At 38.9% G+C, this 25,913-nt stretch overlaps 1 protein-coding gene across 1 annotated transcript; it reads right to left on the minus strand.

Moving 5' to 3' along the window:
• On the minus strand, nt 1-25,717 carry si:ch73-60h1.1 (calcium/calmodulin-dependent protein kinase type IV). The gene is made up of 11 exons (XM_022191991.2): nt 25,587-25,717; nt 22,408-22,486; nt 21,352-21,414; nt 17,936-18,018; nt 16,584-16,656; nt 11,458-11,548; nt 10,803-10,877; nt 8,789-8,864; nt 7,962-8,088; nt 5,709-5,861; nt 1-4,723 (listed from the first exon to the last, which is right to left on the minus strand). Exons 1-11 carry the CDS (start codon nt 25,691-25,693, stop codon nt 4,226-4,228), a joined length of 1,425 nt encoding a protein of 474 aa, XP_022047683.1. The 5' UTR covers nt 25,694-25,717; the 3' UTR covers nt 1-4,225.
• Nucleotides 25,718-25,913: the final 196 nt, after the last annotated feature.

The raw sequence follows: 25,913 nt of genomic DNA on the forward strand, positions 1-25,913 counted from the left end.
TGGTTTCTATCAGCTATTCTTTACTGAACATGTGATGCAAAGTCTTGCTTCAAACATCCTGTAGCAAATGTTCAATTAGACTGAACCCAGATTCAGAGTCCCGCAGGATTCAGACTCTCTGCTTCTTTAATCCGATATGATCAAAGGAATTTAAATAATACATGCAAAGATACACAACAGTGTAACAGCCCACACTGCTACACTGTCACTTTATATGTCGTCTGTCAGAATTTAAAAAAGATACAAGTTTACTCATCAAACACAAAACAAACATTTACAGTTGATTCCCGCCCACCTCAACACTTAAATCTTTGTCAGGCTGAGATAAATAGAAGAAAATATTCATGTTTGTACAGAAGAGTATAGATGCAAATCAAATGTACAGTCACATGCTTTCACCATGACAGCTAGTTATCCAGTGTGTTCCATTTGGCAAGAAGATATAAACACCTGTGCTCAGGTAAATCCAGCTGTGGCACATCTGTTTTAACCAGGAGATTTAAAGAGGAACCAAACTATTAACTGGAGTCAAGCTGCATCGACTGTGACTGATTTTATGACGAAATTATACTACAAGAACTGCTCTGTATGGAAGTTCTACCTGACTTCTATTTCAGGAAGTCACTGAGAAATCAAACATACATCTGATTATTTTATTGCTGCTTTTGTTCTATTTTTTGGTTGATTTACATGTTTAGTTTTAAATGTGTGTTGGACCTCCAGACTAATTAACACTTTCCAAACTATGAAAGTCTGATTGAAAACCAGCAGGTTCAAAATAAACAATTACTTGTTATTATATTAAATTTCGAGCTGTTTACAACAATAATTTCTGATGATATAACTGATGAAGTCATTGGACTTGGATCTGCAGGAATTAAAAAGGATTCATTATTTTGCCAGTGGGATTTAGTGCTTTAGTAATTTTTGAACAGATATGCAAAACAACACAAGATGTGTTGCAGTGTATGGCTATTTCCTGTTGGCTCATGTTTTGTTTATTTCGAATAGAGGAGGAGTGTGATAAAGGGAGGCCAGCAGATTCAGGCTTTAGTCCTGACAGATGATGTTTTTTATTCTTGTGCACCAAACATTTAAAGACAGCAGATTTTTCAGGGCTTTGGGAGCTCTCTGGGTCTGGAGGTTTGGTTCCTCTTTAAAAAGAAAAGCCCTTAAAGGACAAATATTTGCTTCATAATCCAGGATTGTATACGGTGGCTAAGACAGGACAAAAAGCACAGCAAGCTGAGAATATTTTCTGATGATTTTGATAATACAAAGACTGTATTTATTCAGCCTATGAGTTAACCCAATGATAAACCTAAAATGCGTTGATTGAAAACTTAGACTTTATTAAATGCTACTGTAGCTGCTCAGTGAGCTCTGAATTTATGCCGATTCTATCATAAATTATGAATGGTGAAGGCCAGCTGTGTTAGTCTTAATCCCAGATGTTTCTGTGATCCAGCTTTGTTGTTTGCAGTGTGAAAATAGTTTCAATAAGTTTCAACTGGTTTAATTTAGTTTTGTGTTGTAGAATTGGTATATTTTCAACTATGTAATCATCGACTGAATAAAGTCTAAAATTGGAAACATTTTGAATGAAAATCTCCGCTTACTTCTGTTTTCTCAAGCTGCTGTCCGGTTTGGAACATCTTTTCCACCATATCTTTGTGTATGAACGTCTAATTTATGATGTTTTTCTGACCAGGATCAGCTCCATCTGCTTGTCTTGTCTCATCATTTCTTTCCAGATGCGTCACTTTAATTCATTTTGGAAGCCCCTGTACAAAAAGAGGTAGAACGTGTGGTTTCGGATCAGATGAAAGGGTTTGATTTCCAAATAAGGTCTAAGGTTAAATTTGGTATTTGTGGGGGCTTGAACACTGAATGTGTCTCCGGTCGAGTGGAGCAGTAAAGATGTCAGTAGTAACGTGTCTAAAACCAAACTATTGTATGTACAGTGCAAACAGGAGAGCATCATCACTGCTGATAAAGTGTAAACAACACAACGTTTTACTAGAAGCTCACAAACACAACAAGTTACTTACCTGAACGCTACAGACTGGAGCTACGCTATCTACTCATACAGCTGCGTAATCAAGTCAGCGGGTGTCAACAGTAAAGAGTAGAAAGGATAAAAAACTCCTCGAGAACCAGAAATCTCCTGTTCCTCCTCTCGGAGTGTTAAAGTCTTCAGCGTCTAAGCGCACATGCTGCCAAGACTAAAAGGGATGCAGAAGAAGAAGCAGAAAAAACTCCTTGTCCTTCACATCTGTCCACGCAGCCGAGCGCCACCTCACCAAAGTTTAACAAAATACAATCAATCAGCTCCGTCCTGAGCGTCCGAAGAAAAGTTCACTTTTTGTATCAGGACAGGAAGAAGAAGAAGCCAGAGAGGAGACCAGAGTCTGTGTTTGTCCCAGATCAGAACTTAAAGGAAAAGTTCACCATGTTCAGAAACACTCAGATTTCAGTCTAATGTTTGTGTGTTAAGTATGGAGCTCTAAATACATCTGTCAGAATGTACAAAAGTCAGAGCCGAGATTATGGAGGAGCTATCTTTTGATGAACAGCAATCAGTCGGACCAATACTGTAAGTTTTTGTTATATTTCTGTTCTTGTACAAATTAAACAACCGGTGAGCTACAGAGCTGCTCTTTACTTGTTCATTTCTCCTAAAAATTATAGAAGTTTACTGAAAAACTGTCTATACTTAAATGAAACAAGAATATTGGAAGGATTTTTTCATTTGTGAAAGGCTGCTGGTCTGGGTATCACTGAATATTCTGTAATTGTGTTTGGTTTTTTATTCATTAAACAGTTTTTCTAGTTTTTGTTTTGAAATAAAGAACAGAAACAGACAAACTACAGATTATCTAATGATACCCAAACTGCTATGCATTATGATCCTTATATATTTGATTCATGATATTTTTTTCTCCAGGATGTTTTTATTTGCCTTTTTTCATTTGCAATTTATTCATGTAATTCATCAGCCAATGAAACTACAGCATCAGTGTTGCCTGTATGTCCTGATGCTCTGCAGCACAGACAATTCTACCAACAGCACACTGTTTAAGTCTTAATATTTTAGTTTTTTTTTTTTAATCTTGATTATTATTATTACATCATTATTATGTTTGTTGTTGCCTGTCTTATAGCATGACCAACATTCTGGTCAACTGTGGGTGCTGTAAAATGTACTATTTAAATAAACAAACTTGATTTGATTTGATTTGAGTGCAGTTGTTGGCTGAATGCTGGATTTCAGCTTCACTTTGTTGATGCCTTTGGTGCAGCGAGAAGCCAAACCATCAGTCACAACAGGCCTGCAAACAATTCATTCCAGAGCACTGTATGAAATATGACGGGGAAACCATTGCATAAATTGGAACCTAAGGATATTATGGGTGACAGCGGCCGTAGCAATACATTAAGCATGTTTCTGTCCACCGTTGAATTAACATGTACAAAACCTCGATCTAAACACTCAAAATTCTCTAAAAATCCTTTAAAATTTGGACAGAGCCATGCTAGCTGTTTCCCTTGTTTCAGTCTAGTTATACTCGTTAGCTCAGCTAAGCTAACAACATCCTGACTCCCACTCTGTACTGTACTTCGCCATTTGTTCACTTTTAATTATTAACAGTTACAACTGTTAATCCATATTGTTAGCTAACAATTTTAACTGTTAACCATACTGTAATTGTTTATGTAACGCTGAGATTTTTTGTGCCATAATTCTGCAGAAAATTTGGATGTCAAGCTTTCAGCTAGCATATTGCTAATTCCCTTTAACGTGTCTGTACTAGTCTTGAAAAATGTGTAAATAATTTCATATTTGATAAAAGATTGATGAAACTTGTTATTTTTATGTTTCTATATCTAAATGAGACATTACTTTCATGTGCACACAGGAATCTCGGTGTTGTTTTCCTCACCACATCAACAGATATGCAAGTCCTGATATGAGACAAACGCTTTGTATTTATTTCCAGCTTCCAAACCAGAAGCTGCAGAAACATCCAAGAAACCCTCAGTGAGTCAGTAGCATGTTAGCATGTTAGTCTGTTAGCTGAACTACAGAACAGAGGATACTGATTAAATGTTAGCTGGGTGTTATGGATGCTTTTGGTTCTGGTGTAATTTGGTCCCAATAAGATGGTTTAGATGTTTGTAAAGAGCTCAGATGTGTGATGCTTGTCTGGAAGTAAGACAGCCATCACTGGCAGTGGGCGGCCTTACTGGCAGGCTCTGCCCCCGTTGTGAAGCCGTTGCTGAGGCTGTTGGGACTTGGGGGCGTGGCTTCCACTCTAGGCGTGGCCTCTATAACAGAGCAGCTCTTCTGCGGCAGCCGCGGTTGAACTAACATGCTTTTGGGGATGACGGACGCCTGTCGCATCCCGTCAGCACGCAGCGGTGGTCTGGTGGGGGCGGGGCCTGTGGGTGTGGCATCAGAGCTTGGCGGTTTTGGGCTGCGTGGAGGGGAGGGACTGAGGGCACTTTGGTCAGCAGACTTCGATTCAACTTCCTGCGGCACCTGCTGGTCTGAGGACGGATCCTGATTGTCAGCAGCAGCGGGGCCTTTGGACTCCGGAGGGGGGTCTTGCTGCATGCTGCTCTGCCGGGAAGTCCCTGAACCTGGAATCTCACAGCTGTCAGTGCGTCGCCGCGAGCCCTCATGCATCCGACTGGTGGCCACGACGGCCTTCATGGCAGCCTGCCGACACAAACCCAGAAAACACATGGTTTAGCTGCCACTGCAAATTAGTAGCTAGGGTTTTGGCTTCATGTAGACAGAATTTATGTCCGCAGGGAAGGTCGAGTGATTTTTAATGTTAGTACTACACTATGAATTAGCTGTCAGCAGCGGTTGATTGTAATGAACCCACTGATGTAGATACACCTATCACTGGATTACTGTGATACTGAAGAAAACTTAAATATGTAATAACTCTCAGGCAAAATCTGAAACATTCTCTAGGATTTAAAAGCAGTTTTATTTGCAGTTTTTGCCCTGCTGAATGTCCCTGTCTTATACACTGTCCCGTAATTTCAACAAGTTTAAAATATCATCCAATATGCTGACTAAATGATAAAGAATCAGGGAATACGATATCTATTTTCATCTACTTGAATTGATGAATGTTTTTCTTGGACCTTTATCCTCGAGCTGAATTTGTCAAGCTACATTCAAGTATACCTTTACACAAAATTACACTTTTGTAATATTCTGACAATCAGGTAGCAGATCAACATCTTCACCTACAAAACTCCCTTTCTGCAGATGGAACTGAGTTTTCAGGTCAAAGTCATTTTTACATTTTAGGGATGAGAAAAGCCTAAATGTTGCTCTTTTACTTCAGCTCTTTCTCTACATTTTTCACACAACTAATTCTGACCGTCTGAAAAGATGTGTTGTTTCCGTTTGCACAAATCAGAACATCTCGTTCCTGTAACAGAAGAATCTTCACCTTGCCTCCCAGTGTGGAACAACAGGTACAAACCACATAAGACGTAGTTGAACATGTCGTACGAACTAGTTTGTTAAAAGTGTAGTGGGACCTTTGACATCCCCAAAGCCAATCATTGTGTTGAATCTGTTCAAGCTCTGTGTAATTCCAGCGAATTCCCGAAAGACTAAATTAAAATCACTGACCAAAGTATTGAATTGTCGATATTTTTGTCCTGTCATCAAGCCTAACCTTAAGTTTGCGTCGAGCGTTGAACTCCTGCAGCTTTCTCTGGGTGGTGTCCATGTGGGAGAACCGGGCAGCTTTACCCAGCACCCAGGGGTGCTGCAGGGCCTCCCGCACACTGAGACGCTTGTGAGGGTCGAGAACGATCAGCTTACTGACCTACAGACGGCACAACAGGGACATGACTCAGCTCAGGTTCCTCAAGTCATTCAAGTCAAGTCTGTACAAGTTCACGTCCTTTCTAGATAACTTCAAGTCCCACATTAAACGTCCCATATGGTGTAAATACATTTTTATTGTGTGTCTTATAAACCTGGAGATGTAAAATAAAAGCTGTGACAATATGAAGACTACTGCTGCTATTGGCTGAGCGTCCTCTCAACTGCAGCCCCTCTACTTTGCAGGCCCGTAAGAATTTTATTCCGTTTCTAGGTAGAAACTGAAGCATCAGTTACTTACTGAAGTAAGTCAAGCTAAAGATTTTGCATAATCCTGCCCCCTCACTCCTCCTGCTTCCGACATGAGTCATTCAGAATAAGCAGCTACCTCACAGTCCTCCTGGTTTATTTACTTTGCAGAGCTGCTTCTGTTGTTCTGTTGTCTGTTCTATGTTCTCCCACTATCTGAGGAATGGAAGACCCAGCAGATTACTTTAATTTTAGATGAAAATGTCACCATCACAGCAGGAAAGATCCTCAGTGTTAGCACAATTTGCTGCTAACGTAGATAATGGTATCAGTAATTTTGTTTGCATGTGCAGAGGTCAAAGCTCGTGGAAACTGTAAAGCTGAGGGACATTCAGAGATTGTGGAAATCTGAAGACTGATTAAAAACCTGGAAACAACAACAAGGTGTGTTACTGTGTTTTCATGTTGCTGCTGTATTTTGATTCATCAGAATTCCCAATGAAGCTGTTTTTCTGTTTCTGTCAGACGATGGAATGAGTATTAGACTGAAACGCAGCCCATTAGGACTACAGGTAAACCAGCAGCTTTTTCATTTCCAAGCTGCAAACTCTGCTCTGCTAATACACTTATTTTTAAACCATGACGCTTTCCAACAAACTCACTATGTGCAGGTTATAAACAATAATAAACAATAGCTGCACTGTGAGTTTGGCAGACCTTCCATTTAAAATGATCGCTTAAAGAAAAAGTGAGAAGTAATAGAAAACCCTAGTCTAACACACTCATTCACATCTCAGTCAGCTGGTCAACTGTTTAGTTCTAGTCTGTCAGTTACAGAGGCAGAGAGAGTCTTCTTCCTGAAGGAGGTGTTGACAGTAAAAACCACATATACAATCAATCTATCAAGTGCCATGCCATTCAGTGTAGGTGATCATTTCTCTCCAGCTCCTCCGATCTTTTGCTCTCTGAATTGTGACTGTTGACCGTTTCATGTGTAGCGATGACATAAGTCCATCTGTCATTTTCATTCTCTGTCTGCCTCGTCCTCTCTTCCTGTTAATTTTTTCCAGTTGTGACGATATATTCCAGGGTCTCCTTCCTTAAGATGTGTCCAAAAAAATGTCGCTTGCCATTTCCTAATTTTGTTCAGTCGTGTATAATTTGTGTTCAGTGTTTTTAAAATGTCTTCATTGGTAATTCCGTCCATGTAAGATATACGCAGCATGCGTCTGTAAAACCACATCTCTGCGGCCGTGATTTTGTTTGACATTTTATTATTTATGTTCCAAGATTAATATCTGTACATCAGAACTGGTAGAATGTAACAGCTAATTGCTATTTTCTTATTTGTCAGTGTAGTTTTCATTTTTGTAAATGCTGTTTTTCCGTTGCTACTCTACATGTGATGTCTGTTTTACATCTTCCATCTTATGTTATCCATACCGCATATACAGTCATGGTAAAATTAACCATCTTTGCAGTAGTTTGAGCTGAAAACTTCCAAGACACATTTTGGGGACAGGTGAGACTTTTAATAATTTGCTGAAAAGGGGCACAATATGGCACCTTTGAGTCTCAAGTTCTCTAGGCAACTATAAGTCATTCACAGTAGAGTCAAACTGAGTCTCAATTTATTCCAAAATATGTTCAAGTCATTTTATACAAGTCCTCGTAGGTGTCAAGCTGTCAGGTCTCGAGTCATTCAAGACAAATCTGATGTCATCACAAGAAACTACAACACAAGTATTAAGTCATTCCAGGCCACGTCTAAAACCACTTCAAGTGAAAAGTTCCATCTTACTTCAAGTTCAATGTAAAAATATCAAAATATCAGTGCATTGGAAGAACTCACCAGATCCTTGGCATTGAGGGAGACCTCGTCCCACCAGGGAGACACAAACTCATAGTCGCAGTTGAGGATGCGGCTGTACATGTACTGATCTCCTCTCGGGTCAAAGAAGGGCTCAAAGCCACAGAGTCTGTTGAGCAGGAAGCAGTAGTTCATCTCACAGTTAGACGTACAGGTACCGGAATTCGTAACATGGCTGCCTTTCAGCTCATGACAAACACTTTGGCAAAGAAATTTGTCACAAAAATAAGCATTACAAAACAATCTGTGCAGTGTTATAACACCCAGCATTGAGACATTACGTAAAACTGCGCACATATTCAGCAGAATGTACATATAGTACCAGTAATTTAAAAATATATATATAAAATATGACTGGATTATCAATAATGCAAAAAAAATCTCAATCTTAGTGTTAATTATTAATGCCCGTAGAAGAAGGCAAGAAATAGATAAAAGGCTTGGAGTCTACAAAATATGCCAATTATGCCACATGATATCAAGAAGAGAAACCACAGCAGTGTGCTATCGACTCTGCTGCTACATCGAAGCCATCTGAAGGCCCCATTAACGGCCAATTAAATTTTGAAGAACAGATAAACAGGATGCAGTGTTTCACATTATGTCAGCGCCTTTAATGACTCTTATGAGACAAACGGAAGACCATAAAACACAGATATGAAATCTATACTGACAAGAAAGAGAGAATGAGTCAGTAATGAATCAGTCCTGTGTGTGTGTGTGTGTGTGTGTGTGTGTGTGTGTGTGTGTGTGTGTGTGTGTGTGTGTGTGTGTGTGTGTGTGTGTGTGTGGTGAGGTGTTGGACTCACAGGATGTAGAGGATGACGCCCACCGACCACATGTCCACTTCGGGGCCGTAGGCATTTCCCCGCAGGATCTCAGGAGCTGCAGGCAGAGCAGTCTGTTAGCCGCCAGATGGATGACAGAAGCTCTAACTGAGAGTTGTGTGAAATCCCACAGAGCAGTGGCTGCCTGAACGCATCACTGCCCTCATCCAAATATCACAGCAACAAAGGTGAATAAACACATCTACTCCTGACACTACACCATCTACTACTGATACTACACCATCTACTACTGATACTACACCATCTACTACTGACACTACACCATCTACTATTGATACTACACCATCTACTACTGATACTACACCATATACTACTGATACTACACCATCTACTACTGACACTACACCATCTACTACTGATACTACACCATATACTACTGATACTACACCATCTACTACTGACACTACACCATATACTACTGATACTACACCATCTACTACTGACACTACACCATCTACTACTGATACTACACCATATACTACTGATACTACACCATCTACTACTGACACTACACCATATACTACTGACACTACACCATCTACTACTGACACTACACCATCTACTACTGATACTACACCATATACTACTGATACTACACCATCTACTACTGACACTACACCATCTACTACTGACACTACACCATCTACTACTGATACTACACCATATACTACTGATACTACACCATCTACTACTGACACTACACCATCTACTACTGATACTACACCATCTACTACTGATACTACACCATCTACTACTGACACTACACCATATACTACTGATACTACACCATCTACTACTGACACTACACCATATACCACTGACACTACACCATATACTACTGATACTACACCATCTACTACTGACACTACACCATATACCACTGACACTACACCATATACTACTGACACTACACCATCTACTACTGATACTACACCATATACCACTGACACTACACCATATACCACTGACACTACACCATATACTACTAATTCTACACTATATACCACTGCACCATCTACTACTGTTACTACACTGTGTGCTACTGATACTACACCATATACAACTGATATTGCCATATCTATAACTGATACTTCACTGTCTACTACTGTTGTTGCACCATCTTCTACTGCTACTACACTATCAACTACTGATACTACATCATATACTACTGAAATGTAGCTATTTACTACTGCTTCATCTCCTACTGCTAACACACCATGTACTGCTACTGCCCCTCCTGGTACTGATACTATGTGATACTATGTATTACTACTCATCTCTACTGAGAAGACACCATTTAATACTTATACTACCTAACAATTTAATTTAGTTTATTCAAGCATTTAGCTGACAATTTATTTAACTAATTTAACTTTTAGAGAAAATAATTTAATTATTTCAGTTTTAGGAAACAATTTCAGCTGTTAGCCATATATTTAGCAAAAAAAAAAAATTAGCCAAAGTATTAGCCATAATTATAGCTAACATTTTTAGCTTAAAACTTCAAAAACGTAGCCATACTTTTAGTTAACAATTTTAACTGTTAACTACAATTTTATCTAACCATTTTTGCTAACAGTATTAACTGCTAGTCATACTTCCAGGTTCCAAATTTGGTTTTATTTCATTTCTGTGTGCCTTTTGACTGTTTCTACTATTATCCATTACTTTGCTCAACTGCTACTTTTTATGATCAGATCTGTTTAAAAACACTTAATTCTTAGATTAAATGGTTGAGTGAAGATAATCTTCTCACATTCTCCATGGCTACTATAGAAGTAGGGGTACTATTACTACATCTTTTACTAATACTACTACAATATTTAAAACTTTACCATCCTCTAATATTACTAATATTTTGTTAAATGCACCTACTTCCATTTCTAATTACTGCCTCAATGCCTAATCCTGCTACAGGTATCATGTAGTACTGCGGTTTTCTTGTATTTTTTGCCCTGAATGTTTGTGTACTTACCACAGTACCCTGGAGTACCGCATACAGTCTTCATGGTCACCTGATCGTCAATGATTTTGGAGAGACCAAAGTCAGCTGTAAGAGAGGAGCATATTTCCTCATTAGGACTGAATGGAGATAAAATATTTTATTAAACACTGATATGTGTTTCTGCTGTTTCTACTTAAATAGAAACGAGGGGGTGAAGCAGTGAGGAGTGGAGGTGGAGGAGAATGTGTTTCTCTGCAGGAGAGTCTCTGAACTAAAAGAAGGTGTTGGTGGATAGAAGTCTCGCTCAAAGAGAGCGGAGGCTGAATGTGGGCTCCTTCCATCTGTAAGTGTTAGCCGGGGGCTCGCCGGCCATCTGGCTGCAGAGAGGCTTCTCCAAAAATGGACAAATACTGAGCCAACAAAAGGCTGATGGCCACTGGTAGAAAACACTAGTGTATTTCTAGTTATTTATGCTTCTAATGTTGAGAAAGTGCTGTGGAAAAATGCTGATGTAGTCAGGGGCTGCAGGTTTCAAAAGTTTATTCAACTCTGTGAAAATGAGGAACATTATGTATATATATATATATATATATATATATACACATAGTTATTATTTTCATCTGATCGCAACCTGATGATCAATAAACGTTTTCTATCATATTTGATGCAGTCGTAGGTTTGTTACCTATCTTAAGCGGAGCGTCCAGCGACAGGTCAGCGTACAGGAGGTTCTCAGGTTTGAGGTCACGATGCACAACACCGTTCTCATGTAAATACTGAAACACAAACAAAGAAAGACATGAGTGTAAAAAGCTTCTTCCCTCATCATCTTACTGGAAAACAAAAGGAGCTGCTGAATCCATCACTCAGCTGACACGACAACAAACTAAACATCTGAATAGAGGTGTTAGTGAATTAATATAGTGCAAAGTAATGACATACAATGTCCTGCTGTTATTACAGACGCTTTACGAACTGAAGCTCAACTGTCCCACTGTTGTTACAGACGTTGAACTTATCACTTTTCTATTCTACATATTTCTAATCACAGATGTATGAAACAGTTCAAAGCATCACGACACAGATGTTGAGAAACTGCTGTATACGGATGTTGATGTGTTCAGGGGCTGCAGGATGTTTCTGCGCTGCAGATTAACGCTACACTCACATCTGATACAACAAATACAACTGTACTGTAATCCTAATACACACATACACACAAATATTAACACACAAAAACACACGCACACACTCAAATACACACATAAACACAACACGCATATATAAACAGGCGTATGTTTCTCTGCGTGGGAAATGTAGGTCAGCTGTGGTCAGTGTGTGTGTGTGCGTGTCTGTGTTAATCCTCTCTAGTTTTAATCTGTTCAGCAGCAGGATGGAAGCTGCTGTTACATAAGAAACCTGCTACCGCTGCACACTGCTGCCATGTGCAACAATGCTGCTTCCAGCCACACCTGCAACTAAACCAACCACAGCAACTCCCACACTATAGTAACACCTGCAATGAAACACGGCAGCCACAGCACCACCTGCAGCTACTGCAATTAAATCAACCACAGAAACTCCCACAATCAAAGCAACACCTACAACTAAACTAAACATAGAAACAACTGGGATTACAGCAACACTTGCAACTAAACCAACCACAGAAGCCACTTAAGTATATATATACTCAATATAGGAATACATTATTTCATATGTACACCGGGCTAAACAGAGTGAAACAAGCACTCTCACATTCACACATACGGGCAATTTAGCATCATCAGTTAACATCAGCATGTTTTTGGACTGTGGGAGGAAACCTACACATGCACAGGGAGACCATGCAAAATCCACGCAGAAAGATCCCAGGCCCATACCAGGACGCTAACCAGGGATCTTCTAGCTGCAATGTGACAGTGCTAACCACCAAGCTACTATGCAGCCTCCATTTTAATATAAGTCAAATAAATTATTAAAGCAGCTGAAAGCTATCAAAAACATTTGTGTTTTGAGGTTTTTCTTGAAAATATTAATGGAAGAGAAACATTTTATTGAAAGAGATGTTCCAAAGCTTTGGAGCTGATACTGCAAAGGCTCAAATAGTTAAAAGCATCTGTTCTCAGGATCTAAGGGCCAGTGAAGATCAGAAATGTGCACAGATGCCACCCATACATGGCTTTCTAGGCAAATTAAAGAACATTAAAATCAAGTCCGTATTGAACCAGTGTGGGGATGAAGGTACAGGTGTATTGCTTTCCATATTTTTGGCACCAGTTAAAAGTCCTACAGCAGCTGCAGATCAGCCAATGAGGACAGACCTACCCTGATACCGTGAATTATAATAATCGAGCCTTAAGGATGTTAGTAGAGTTATTTCAGTCTTCATTTCTGTTTGACCGAGGATGGACTTCAGGTTACAAATAGTCCTCGGCTGAAAGTAGCATCTTCCCACTACGAAATGAATGTATTTGTCAAAGATGACACCAAGATTCCCAACAAGGGCTTGAAGGTTTGCCATTATCGGTCCTCAATGGCTGGTGTTGGTTGTTGTTTTGTGAGAGTGACCAAACATAGTCTTAAAGTCATTCAGCTGTAGACAGTTATTGCCCTCCACCACCTCTTCTGCTGGAGACAGGCCAAGTTAGGTACAACTTAGAGGGAGGTCAATGTAGGTGTCATCAGCATAGCACTGGAAAGATGCCTTATGTTTATGGAAAAGAACCCAAGGGGAACATGTACAATGAGAATTAAAGTGGCACGAGAATTGAACCTTGAGGTACTCCACAAACGGTGCAGAAGAGGCGGCATAGCTCAGTGGGTAGAGTGGCCGTCTTGTAACTGGAAGGTTGCTGGTTTGATCCTCGGCCCGTCGTGCTCATGTCAAGGTCTCCCTGAGCAAGACACTGAACCCCTAATTGCTCCTGGTGGGTCATGGTTAGCGCCTTGCATAGCAGCCTACGCCATCAGAGTGTGAATGGGTGAATGTGACGTATCATTATATAGCGCTTTGGATAAAAGCGCTATATAAATACAACCATTTACCAAGAGGATGAGCAGCTGTCATCTTCCTGAAAATGACGTGTCAGCTAAGTAGGGAGCAAACCACTTTAACACAGTTCTCTGGATGTCCAGCTGGTCCTTCAGATGGTTTGTAAAAGTTTTATGACTGACTACATGAAGCCTGATTGGAATTTTATTTTCACTTTTTACATTAGTGTGTTAATTAGATTGTAAAGTATAGAGAATATACACCACATTCTCCAGGAGCTTCTAAAAAGACCGGACACTTCGATATGAGGCCGATGTTATTGAGATTATATTTGTCATTATATATAGAAGATATAAAATATATTCTACATTTAAATTAGTAATTTGTTATTGTCTTTTTCATGATGGTAAAGGAATAATCATTCAGTAATTACTTGATTTTATTCATGTTTATGACTGTTATTTATTACGCATGATGATTATGTCTCTGGATTTAGTCAAACAGTTCCTACAGCATTATAAATATAATTTAACCCTTTAAGCTGCAGTCAATTCCAGCCGTTTTCAATTTAAAAAAAAAAAAAAAAAAAAAAAAATCGCTAATATTCTATTTTTAAATTTAAAAAAATTACGAAAAATACGGGGAATATTTGACGGGCATCGCGAGGTGCATTTCCTTGAAAACGATCGATTCGTGGATTTTATACCGACTTCAGGACATTTTTTGGACAAAATAGTTTACTGGCTTGTGTCATCTGGATGTAAAAAGTTGGATTATGGTCGTTTTTTGTGGAATCTTTTTTTCTGTGTGTAATAATGAACCCGGAAATGTGAGTCGCGCTGTGTGCGTTGAAGCCGTGTATAGAGAACGGATGGATGAATATTCGTTTTTGTCGGACAAATGTGTTTTTCCTCACCCGCTGTGGTAATGTTAGGATTGGTGGTTGTGGAGAACCCAGGTGCAGACATCACCGACAAAACGTTAGGCATAATTAAAGAATTTATTAACTTAATCAAAAACCATTAACAACTGAAAACGAGACGAGGTGGACCAAAACTAATAGAACAGGGAACTCAGGAGGGAACTCAGGAGGGAACTCAGGAGGGAACTCAGGAGGGAACTCAGGAGGGAACTCAGGAGGGAAAAAACTAAACTAGACAAAGACCACAGCAAGACTAAAAAGAGGAGACAAAAACTAAAATAGACAAAGACAACGGCTAAACTTAGAGGTACTTACAGGAGGAGAACGAACAGCTAACACAAGAACAAACTAAAATCTCAATGAGTAACAAGTCCAGTGAGGGTAATCCAGAGAAGGGATGAAAAATGACAAAGTCCAACAACAGAGAATCCAGCGGAGGAGGGTTGTGGGGAGTGCAGAGGAAAATGCATGTTTGTCTAACTATGCGCCAGCAAAGACTGAGGGGAATGGCAGAGCTTAAATAACAGGAGACAGGTGATTAGACTTGACTAATTGGTGGCAGCTGACGCTCATGCCGTAATCAAAACAGGTGACAAGCCAGGAGAAGTGACAGGAGAGAAGGACCACAGACAGAGGGAGACAAAGACACACCAGCAACAATGCACACAGACAAGCAACCAACACAGAAGGAACAAACAGGCACACATCTTAAACAGAAAACAACAGAGTCCACAAAGGGTCAAAATTCAAATGAGGGGAGGAAGGAAAAGGGAGGAAAAGTGGGGCAAGAGGCAGCCAGAGGGCTGAATCCTGACAGGTAATCGCATCTGAAAGTGGTTTATACCAGCGGATTCATGAGAATCTAAGCTTTCCATCAGCGTATAGTGTTTGTATAAGCGCGTTTGCAGCCGTCGGACATTCTTGAAATTCCTATGCAAATTAGTAGGTGTACCGCCGGAGGTACACTGAAGCTTAAGGGGTTAATCTCAACAAACCTCTTTATAAAGACCTTTGTTTTATGTCCTGAGCCCGTCTGTGAGGCTCTAAGTGTTTTCTATTATGACTACTGACAGCAGCTGCAACAAAAAGCTTCCGACTATCTTTATTTTTTTTTTATATTTCCTGCTGGCAATAATTACATGTTATCATGATTATCACTGACTTCTTTAATCAGTTCTGTCTGTGTTTCTGTGAACAGCACACTGTTGTATAAGCATTAAAGTAAATGCCTCGCAGTTTTTATTAACCGTCACATGCTGACCTTAAAATATGATTTAGTGCCACTTTAGCTTTGATTAAATCTGCAGAGAAACAGGAAGATGTGATTCATTAGGTGGAGGAGGGTTCCCTCCTACATAAGAAAACAAACTGAATCTGGCTCCAAACCAAAGGTAACATACTTCTGTTAGAAGTGAATAAGCTTTCTGGGTGAATGAAAAGTCAAATATTTCTCTTTCAGTTGGATATCAGTTTTATCTTCATGCATCTAGTACAGAGATGCTTATCTGAGCCAAGTGTAAAGCTGGAAATTGCTGACCTCAATCCACCTTCCAGCACCTCTGAAAGTGATGAGATAATGTCACATCCAGACTTATTTTGAGAGGATGACGATCTGCTGAAGTCACGACACCTTTCAGATCTAAAACACCCAGTTTATGCTTGAGGTTTGGTGTGACGCTCCAGATGCTGATCACAGATGGTGGTGAGCAGTGATCTAATAAGCAGAGGATAAATGGATCTACTGATTTATCAGAACTTGGAAATTTAGACCAAAGTTGACACTGAAACAATAGCTGGGTATCCGTAGTTCTGTAGTTCCTGTTTGTGCCTGTAGAAGACAGTGCTTGTGTAAATAAAAAGCTATTTAAGCAAACAGACAGCGAATGAAGTATCTTACCGCCACAGCCTCCAGGATCTGTTTGATGACGTGAGCGGCGTCTCTCTCGCTGTAGTAACCGCGCTCCACAATCCTGGAAACAAAGGAACTGTCAGAATATGACACCATTTTCACACGAAGAAATACAACACTTGAATATTCACACCAGTGGGTTTATCTTCATCATGCCGCCTGAGATTCCGCGCTTGCAGCCTGATTTGCTTCACCTCTGCAGCTCGCTAATGAACATCTGTCTGCTTTGTTGCTACATGCTGGATCTGTTTCTCTCTGGGCGCCGTGACTTCCTGGATTCTCTGCCTGTAAATCTCATGGTGACTGGAAAATCAGAGCACTTATTATTTATTTAGTATCCTCTACCACATCCGTGGCTCGAAGAAACGTGTCTCAAATCCTCCTGTGAGTTTTAAAATGTTTGTAGCAGGAAAATTGTTTAGTGTTGCTCAATGACTCCAGCTACAGCAAGACGTGAAGCTCAATCCTGATTTAAAGCTAACTACCAAACCCCAATGTACGGTCATTTATCAGGGAAAGATAGTAAATTTTCAAAGATGAATCTGGTTTACTTCAACCTCATTTGCATCGGTATGTCTGTTTTTTAAAGTTTCGAGTCATTTTTGACATGTTTTGAAAATTTTGAACAACATTTGAGTATTTTGGATCAATTTTGAGCTATTTTGGATGGATTCATTTTTTTTAACAACCAACCATCAAACTGAAATGACCTGTGACATCTTTTTAGTTATTTTGAGCAGATTTTTGGCAATTTTTGGACCCATTTTGAGTCGTTTTGGACAGATTAATTATCAGGAACTAACCATCTAACTGAAATGACCTGTGATCATCCTCTTATTGGTGATCCATCATTACATTTAGTGGCTGGGCTTCCACAAAGTTACACATGGAACCAAAGTAGTGCATAATTTTGTCAGTGATTAGGTCAGACAGCAAGTATCCTGGATGGAGATCACTAATGCAGTTAGCTAAATGCCCATTCCAGTCAACCAGTTTATGTGCTTCCTCTCAGTCAGACTGAAAACAAAAAAACGAATCATGTAAAAAAAAGAAAAAGAAAAGAAAAAAGAACAATTTGTCAGCATGACAGATAAAGATACAACAGACGCATCAATGGAGAATACAGCAGGCTGGAATAAACCAGACTGATGGTTTAAATTTTTATTCTAAATTGTGCAAATAACCTCAATCAGAGAGCAGGATGTTCTCTGATTGTGTGATGTCATCTATTCTTTTAGCACAAAGGCTTGTCTGGGTGTCCAGTTAGAACCAGGTTTAGAGTCCTGGGAATACATCATGTCAGTGAGGCCTGAGTACAAACAGGTGTGCTGTAAATGTACCTGTCAAACAGCTCTCCTCCAGTCACCAGCTCCAGCACCAGAGCGATGTCAGTGTCCGTCTCAAAGATTTCCTTCAGCTGGATCTGAAACACGAGGAGGAGGATGAATTACGACATCATTAGTACAGATATGGATTCAGGTTATTTTAGATTGGAGACATAAACATGAAACTTATGGCATAGGATTGCTGTTGATAATTGAATAACGTGAGCGTGTGTAATTGGTTCACGCCTTAGTTTGTGTCTATGCATCATGACCTATATGTAAGCTGTCATTTAAATCTAATTTTAGCTTATTTTTAAAGGAATCAGCTCTGCTTCTACATCATTTGGCAACACAAAACCTAACGATTCAAGCAGTGGAAACCATTTCAATTTACCAGCATCACAGCAGGTTCTTATTCTGCAGTGAATGTAGTGTTAAACAGTGAAATAGCAGTTTTATAGCTTTTTCGTTGTCTAGAAGGGCACAGACACAATGAATTACTGCATGCTACGCACTGTTTTCACTGTAGGAGTCCAATGAACAAAATGCTTCCAGGTTTTTAGCCTATTTTGGTAAATGAAAGGCATGGATGTTCAGGGTTTAATAACAGGCGGGAGACAATAGGTGGAAATTAGCCAACAGTTTCTCTGTCATGCTGTAAGTTGGAGTTCCAACAGTTAATCAATTTGATTATTGCTTTAAGCAAATAAAGCTTAAATTTAATAGTCTCCATATTACCAAATGTGAATATTTTCTGGGTTCTTTCCTCCTGTATGAAAGCTAACTGAAAATCTGATCAACATTTTATGAAATTTCATTGACCAAACAACTCATTTGCAGCCAGGTCAGCAGTTACAGCCACCGTGTACATCCACCAACCAAATCAATTTATGGCAGACTGAAGAATAAAAAACAGTTCTGATCTGATTTTGAACCAGTTCGAGCTTTATAACAACCAAAGGTGTGTTAAAAGAGAAGCTGTTCAGTTCAGAACCCTGTGGTTTGACTGATCCTGCTTCTCTGGTGCATCTACACTTGATATTTAAAACATAGCTCTGCAGAGCGAGCCCTCTGAAGTGTCTGAACTTTTCAAATGACAGCAGTGAAATGTAGAGGTGATAATAAAAATGTTCCCAGGCGTCGTATGTCCCAGATTCAGCTCATGGAGGACGTCTGACTCTAGAAATGAACGTACAACAGAGAACAGTCGCATACTTTGATAAAAAGGATTCGTCCTCCAGAATCTGGTGAAAACTGAGCTGGTTTTTGCTTTAAAAACATTGACATCTGAACACACAGTAGAGCTCATTTACTAAGGAGATGAATTCTGGTCCAAACCCATAAATACACACCTGACCCTCAACTGATTCCAATACCTCTCTAGGAAAGCTTCCAATCATAGACGTTGTAGCTCAGGTTGAAAAAGCATGTTAGAAACCAGGCATGCAAAGCAAATAGAGCTTTATAGAGAAAGCATGCAGCTAATTTCAGTTTGTTCTGTGAGAGAGCAGCTGGTGCATACGATGATACAGCCAGACATGATGAACACCAAACTGTCCTTACATCACATTACAAGCAGAGAATCATATAATAAAACTGAACTGATTTAATATGCAGATGATGTAATCAGTTCATTAGTCATTAGTTAATTTTACTTCTCAGGATGTTTCATATCCACAAGTTGGCATTTTCTAACACTTAATCTTTGGCATTGACTTATTCCAAGTGTGACTCACTAACACTGTCTGTGTGAACAATGAAGGAACAGGAACGACTCGTCTACAGAAACGACCCAGAGAAACGTCAAGAACCTTAGCAAACATTACATCATAACATCGTCCTTGCGATTGAACGTGTTAGAATCAAACCAGGGCCAGTGACGTACAGAAAACAGACACAGATGCTTCGATGCACGCTTGCGTTCATATTTAATGATTTGATGAATCACTAATTTCCTTTAAGAAAACTTCACTCTTAAAGATGTGAGATGTGACCCGGTCTAGTCCTCTAAACAACAGGTTCTGGATCTCTTCAAAATAAGAGTGGCAGAGACTCATGGCCTCCACCCCTGGAGGAGGATTTATTGTACTTTAATAAAGGCTAGTAGCAAAATACGTGAGTCAAACTTATCTCCATGTATAAACTGCAGTCCTAGGTAAACATACAGTATACAACGAGCTGCAGACTCCTGTGTCATTCAGGTTGTGTGCAAATTTACATTATTGGAGTTTTTACTTATTACTTGCATTTCAACCATAAACTCATCTGATTAGATGGGTGGGGACGATACCTGGAGCACAGCAGGTCAACTTTGGGTTTAACCCTCGTGTTGTCCTTACCAAAAAATGTTGTTGCCTTTTCTGAAAAAAGTCCAAAAATTCAGAAAAAAATTCGCCAAATTTATAAAAATTTGCAAAATCTTCATGAAGAAAATTCCTGAAAAGCTTCCCTCAGAAGTTTTATTTTTTAAAATAAAAAAATCCCCAAATTTGACAGCGAAATTCACTGGATTTTGGTTGATTTTTTTCTGAATGTTCTTTCACATTTTTTTTCCCACCAAAGAATGTTAAAAAATTTCCTAAAACAATTTTGAAAATGTGGAAGTTTTCACTGTGAAAATATTTTTTTTCCACATTTTTATAACTCTAAAGCAGGTCAATTTGACAACAGGAGGGTTAATTTTACTTGCATGGTTTTATGGTATTTAACTATTTTTACATTTTGTACAAACTATGGCTAAAATATGCTCTCCTGATTTCTGGGAATCATCATGTGACCTTCTCTGGTTCCTTATTCCCAACTTGGGTAACACTACTCTGAAGACTCACAAGTCTTTTAAAAAGTTGAAACTTGGACTAGTCTTCAACGCTCAGCTATCGTTAGCCAGACGCTAGTATTGAATTATGCGTACAAGGATAAGCAGTAGTGATCGGCTGATTACGTTATCCAATATGCAGCATTTTATTGGTTATGAGTATTTTTATGTTTGTTTGGGGCTTTTATTGTAATTTATTATTGGAATAAAATGTGTTACTTTGGCTCTGATTTTCTCTGTCTGTAGTCAGTCTGTGGTCAGAAACAATATCCCGCCCACCACACTATCTGATTGGTTAAACATCGTGATTAACAGCCTCTAAACCCTAAAGGATAAATGTTGAAAAGTTCTCTATTAATTAAACATAAATAAACAAAAGCATTTCAATGACATTCTGTCTTGTAGTTTGTGTTATTCAAAATTTTGACACCTAGATTTCAGGTTCAACTCCAAATGTAAATCAGTTCCACATGCGGTTATCAATCTAGTAGACTACTAATAATCTGCATTTACCCTAAAATAACTCATTGGACAACCTCTAAGAATAGTTAGTTCATGTAAACCTGATGCCCACTTATCTCCACAAAAACACGCAGAGAGAAACGTGGATACTCACAATGTTTGGGTGGGAAAGACGCAGCAGGACACCAATCTCAGTGCGCACGATTTTCTTGTCGATCTGCAGCAGAAGAAGTAAAATGAGACGAGGATCTGATGAGAACTCAGCCTTGTTCAGAACAAAGACTGGAAGAACTTCTAACAGCTACATCTGAGTAATTTACCCTGATTTAAATGGTCAAACTAATTATTCACATTGCCCCGTGCTGTGGTCTTTTAACTGGTCAACATCCGAAATAGTTTGATGCAACTGACTCGGCCTGAACGATTATGGCCAACATGATAATCACAATTATTCTGATTAAAATTGAGATCAAAGATTATGTCGCACAACTGTCCACTGATTTGATAGACAAACAATTTTCATTGCACTTCCATATTTGCATAAACACAACACTTCTTTACACTTCTATGCTGTTAATGTACAAAAATACATCAGAAAAAGAATTAAACAATCCTGGAGGCAAGATACAGAACAAATTCTATCCAAAACACCTCTGTTTCTGAACATCTTCTTATCAGCAGACACTACAATTTACTAATGTTTCCTAAACGACCCAAAAATGACTTTGAAAAGACTAAAACATGGAAATCTAAATGAGACTATCTACATGGGAGGTTTTCGATGATGTTTTCTCTGTGGAGCTTTTAAAAGTTAGTCTCACAGTTGATCATGTTCACTGAATCCTGATTATGATTAACGTCCCACTACTTACACAGCCCTACAACTGACAATGTGTTTCTTTCTGCAACCAAATCTTCACTTTGCTGTTTCTGTCCTTTCCTCACTCATTTCTCTGAACACATACGAAGTCTGTAAGCAGCAGAAAAGCTCGAACACAATGTTTTCGAGTTAATTTGTTGTTGTCCAGACATCCCCCTAAAGTCTGACTATTAGTTTATTCTTAACCACAGTCAAAGTCTACTTTTGTGAAGCTGGCAGAAGCTAATCAACATAATTTGCTTCTATGTGTGTGCTCATAATGTTGTGGCTCATCTGTGTTCATGCTATCTGTTGTTATTGATGACATCTCCCTCATGCCGCATCACTCACCGTTTTCTTGAGGACTTTGACAGCATAGGGTTTCTGGGTCTGTTTCTCCTCACAGCGGTACACGACAGACGTCGCTCCTCTGAGAGAAAACACAAAACGAACAGTGTTAAACCTGAAAACTTCCCAAAACACATATAGGGTCTATTTGCTCTACTTCAGGCAACACGGGGCTCTGAAACGACTGCTCTACCTGTCAACAACAGCAGACATCTGATGATATTTTACAGAGAACACTTTATAAAATGAGGATGAAACTGGTTCCTACTAGTTATTAAATGTAGCTGAAGTGAAAGAAAACAAACTGTAGGTGTGTTCAGAGGAAACTTTAGACATCAGTTTTATGACAGATTTTTCTCCTGGCTCTTGACAGTATTTTATAATATATGGAATAAAACAGAGACTCCCAGAAGCCCATCTGTAAAAACCTTTGACTCTAATAAGTCAACAAAATGATACAAGAATTTTGAACATGATTGCATCCCGTGTTCAGTTTTCGTTTCTGTAAGTTTTTTCAATTAGAGTATTTGTAATTAGAGAAAACCTTATTTGCATCCTTAGAATAAAAAAAAACGTCCTGATATAACTAATTTAATGGGGAAGTTTCATGATGATGTTCATGAGTTAAAATTTTGTCATACACCAGTAGTACTCTGCCTTTAAAAAAAAGTTTTTTGTTTTTTTTAAAAATTAAATCCAACGTTTTAAGTCTAGTTTGGGAGTAATAACAAAGGCTGGGGGAAAAAATATCTCACTTTTGGATGCATGACAGAGCTAGTGTTCCAGGAACCTTTGGTGGAAATAAACACCCCCCTTCTTTGTCTTATGTAGTTTTTAAATAGCACATGAAAACTGAAATACTTCAAACCACTGCAGGTTCAGTACAATACCAGAATTTCATTCTCTTGTACTGGACCCTGCAGTATTTACAAAAATACTGAGAGTATGAACATGTTTTTCCACCATACACTAGATGAACTTTATCACAAGAGTCAAAGCAGGACCGTTTTTGAGTTTGTGTTTTCACAGCAAACAGCCTGAACATTCACCAGATTAGTTCACTGATGTGTGAAAAGCAAGTCGGTCTCAGATTTCCTCTGAACATCATCCTCCAACTACCAGCAGAACAGCCAGTCCACAGCTTTGGCCTTTCAAAATGTAAAACAAAGCTGCAGACTAAGGCTGGGGTAGACTGAGGTGACTTAAGGCTGGGTTATTCGTAGGTTGGGTTCAGGTAAGTTAAGGTAGAGAAGGTCCTTTGAAGTGATGGAAACACGACTATCTGTGTGTGTTTCGGGGGATCTGGTATTCTGCTGGGACAGATGGAAGAAACAGATCCATCCACAAAGTAACCACACACACACCCACACACACACACACACACACACACACACACACACACACACACACACAGTCCTGGCCGGTCTCCATGGCAACAGGACACCTGGTAACAGAGCTGGTGGGTCACATGTTTAAGTTCACCGCTTACATCATTTTACCGTTTCTGCAGATCCGCTGTGTGTTGTTGTTGTTGTTGTTTACTGAGACGACAACAAACGACACACACAGCACACTGCAGTGTACACAGTGAATTAACGCACACTGAGTGACCACACACTGTAGTCCCTGCTGTCTGTTAGCTCTGCTTCATGTTTACATTGACTTTTTGTGAACAAACAACCAGAGCAGTGGAGATGACGTCGCATGGACTGAGGAATTACTGAGAGCCTTTAAGAGGTAAAAGCACCACAGTGAGAACATACTTCATGAGACTGCAGGACACAGTGCTGCTGAACTGGACTGATGGTTCTAACACTGTGTCCATTGAAGCCACCAACAATGTGGAAGCAAAATACTTTAATCTATCTATAAAATGGGCAGATACAAGTCTTTTTGAAAAATATTCAAAAACTATCTAAAAATTTGGTAACATTTTCAAAATGATGTAGTGAAATAAGCAAAGAATAGTGGAATCTCTAAAAGTTTAGAACTGTGATCTATGTCAAAAAATTCTGCAAATTATCCAAAAAAGGTTACTTTTACCACTCTACAACCCAATATAATTAGTTTAACCTCCATTCAGTATAATAACATTTCTATCTATCTATGTCTGTGTATATATATATATATATATATATATATATATATATATACAAGAAATATCTAAAAAAATTTACAAATGTTTGTGAAATGACTGAAATTTGCAACCTACTATATAAATAATCATTCAAATGTTGAAAAACTTATTTACAATATATATATATATATATATATATATATATATATGAAAAAATAAATTATAAATAAAAATGTTGTTAAAAGATCCCATAAAATGCATCAGTAAAATATGTGAAAAATATTCATAAAATACCCCTAAACCAATTATGATAAAATGGAAAATAAAGTGAATTGTGGAAAAAAGCAGCAAACAAAAATGTGTGAAATAGCAAGATTAAATATTTGTAAAAATATGTGAAAATGATCAAAATCTCCCCTAAAATACCAACAAAATATGAAAAAATATTAAAATATCTCCTCTAGAATGTCAATAAAAATATGTGAAAAATATTCAAATATATCTTCCAAAATTTCAGCAAAAAAATATATTTAAAATGTTGATGTATGCCTTCCAAAATCTATTTTTAAAAAAGTAAAACATACAGAACTCTCTATCTGTAAAATATTCAAATATCCCCAACTAATATACAGAAAATATGTAAATGTTTTGTGTAAAAAAATATACTGAGAAATAATAAACATTTGTAATAGATGTATATATTTGTGAGAATTAGTATGAATTTCTTTTACTGTTGTGTGTCATCTTCAGCCTCCAGCTGTACATCCAGCTGTTACAAATATGTTTCTGTATGATAATACTGACTTACAGTATCAATCTGACAAATAAATGTTCCATTAATTTCAGTAATGCAACATCTCTACCTCCCTATTCAGTCTGTAGTTATGAGAAAATGGTTGTGGACATTATTTTTGACTCCTATTTAATGCATCATTTATGTTTTTTTTGGTCCCTGCTTCAGTTTCTGTAAATCTCAGGCTGGATTATAAAGTGCTGCCAAAGTTAATCCTGGACTGAGCATCACACGGACCCCTCATGTGGACAACTTTGGCCCGATGAAGGGTCCGTGAATCCTCCCCTGTGGTCCCCTTTACCCGGTCCAGACCTGCCCAGCTCGGCGCTCAGCGTGTAGAAGTCCTCCACCGTCCCGTCTCGCCTCGACCCGTCCACCCAGAACTCCACCGGCTCCGAACCGGGCCTGGACGTCGGCATGATGACAGCAGAAGAGGACCGAGATCACAGCAGGACCGGGACCGGCTCAGACCGGGTCAGATGTGACCCGATCAGAACCAGGAGCGGAATAATCCAGATCAGATCTCAGATTTAAATCCAGCTCGGTAAAACCCAGATTAGAGTCGCAGAGGGGGGATGATTCATGATCCTGATGGGCTCTAATCCAGACCAGCGGGAGGAGGAGGAGGGGGATCCGCCT

The sequence above is a fragment of the Acanthochromis polyacanthus genome, chromosome 4, assembly GCF_021347895.1.
Source record: "Acanthochromis polyacanthus isolate Apoly-LR-REF ecotype Palm Island chromosome 4, KAUST_Apoly_ChrSc, whole genome shotgun sequence".
Taxonomy (NCBI): Eukaryota; Metazoa; Chordata; class Actinopteri; family Pomacentridae; genus Acanthochromis; species Acanthochromis polyacanthus.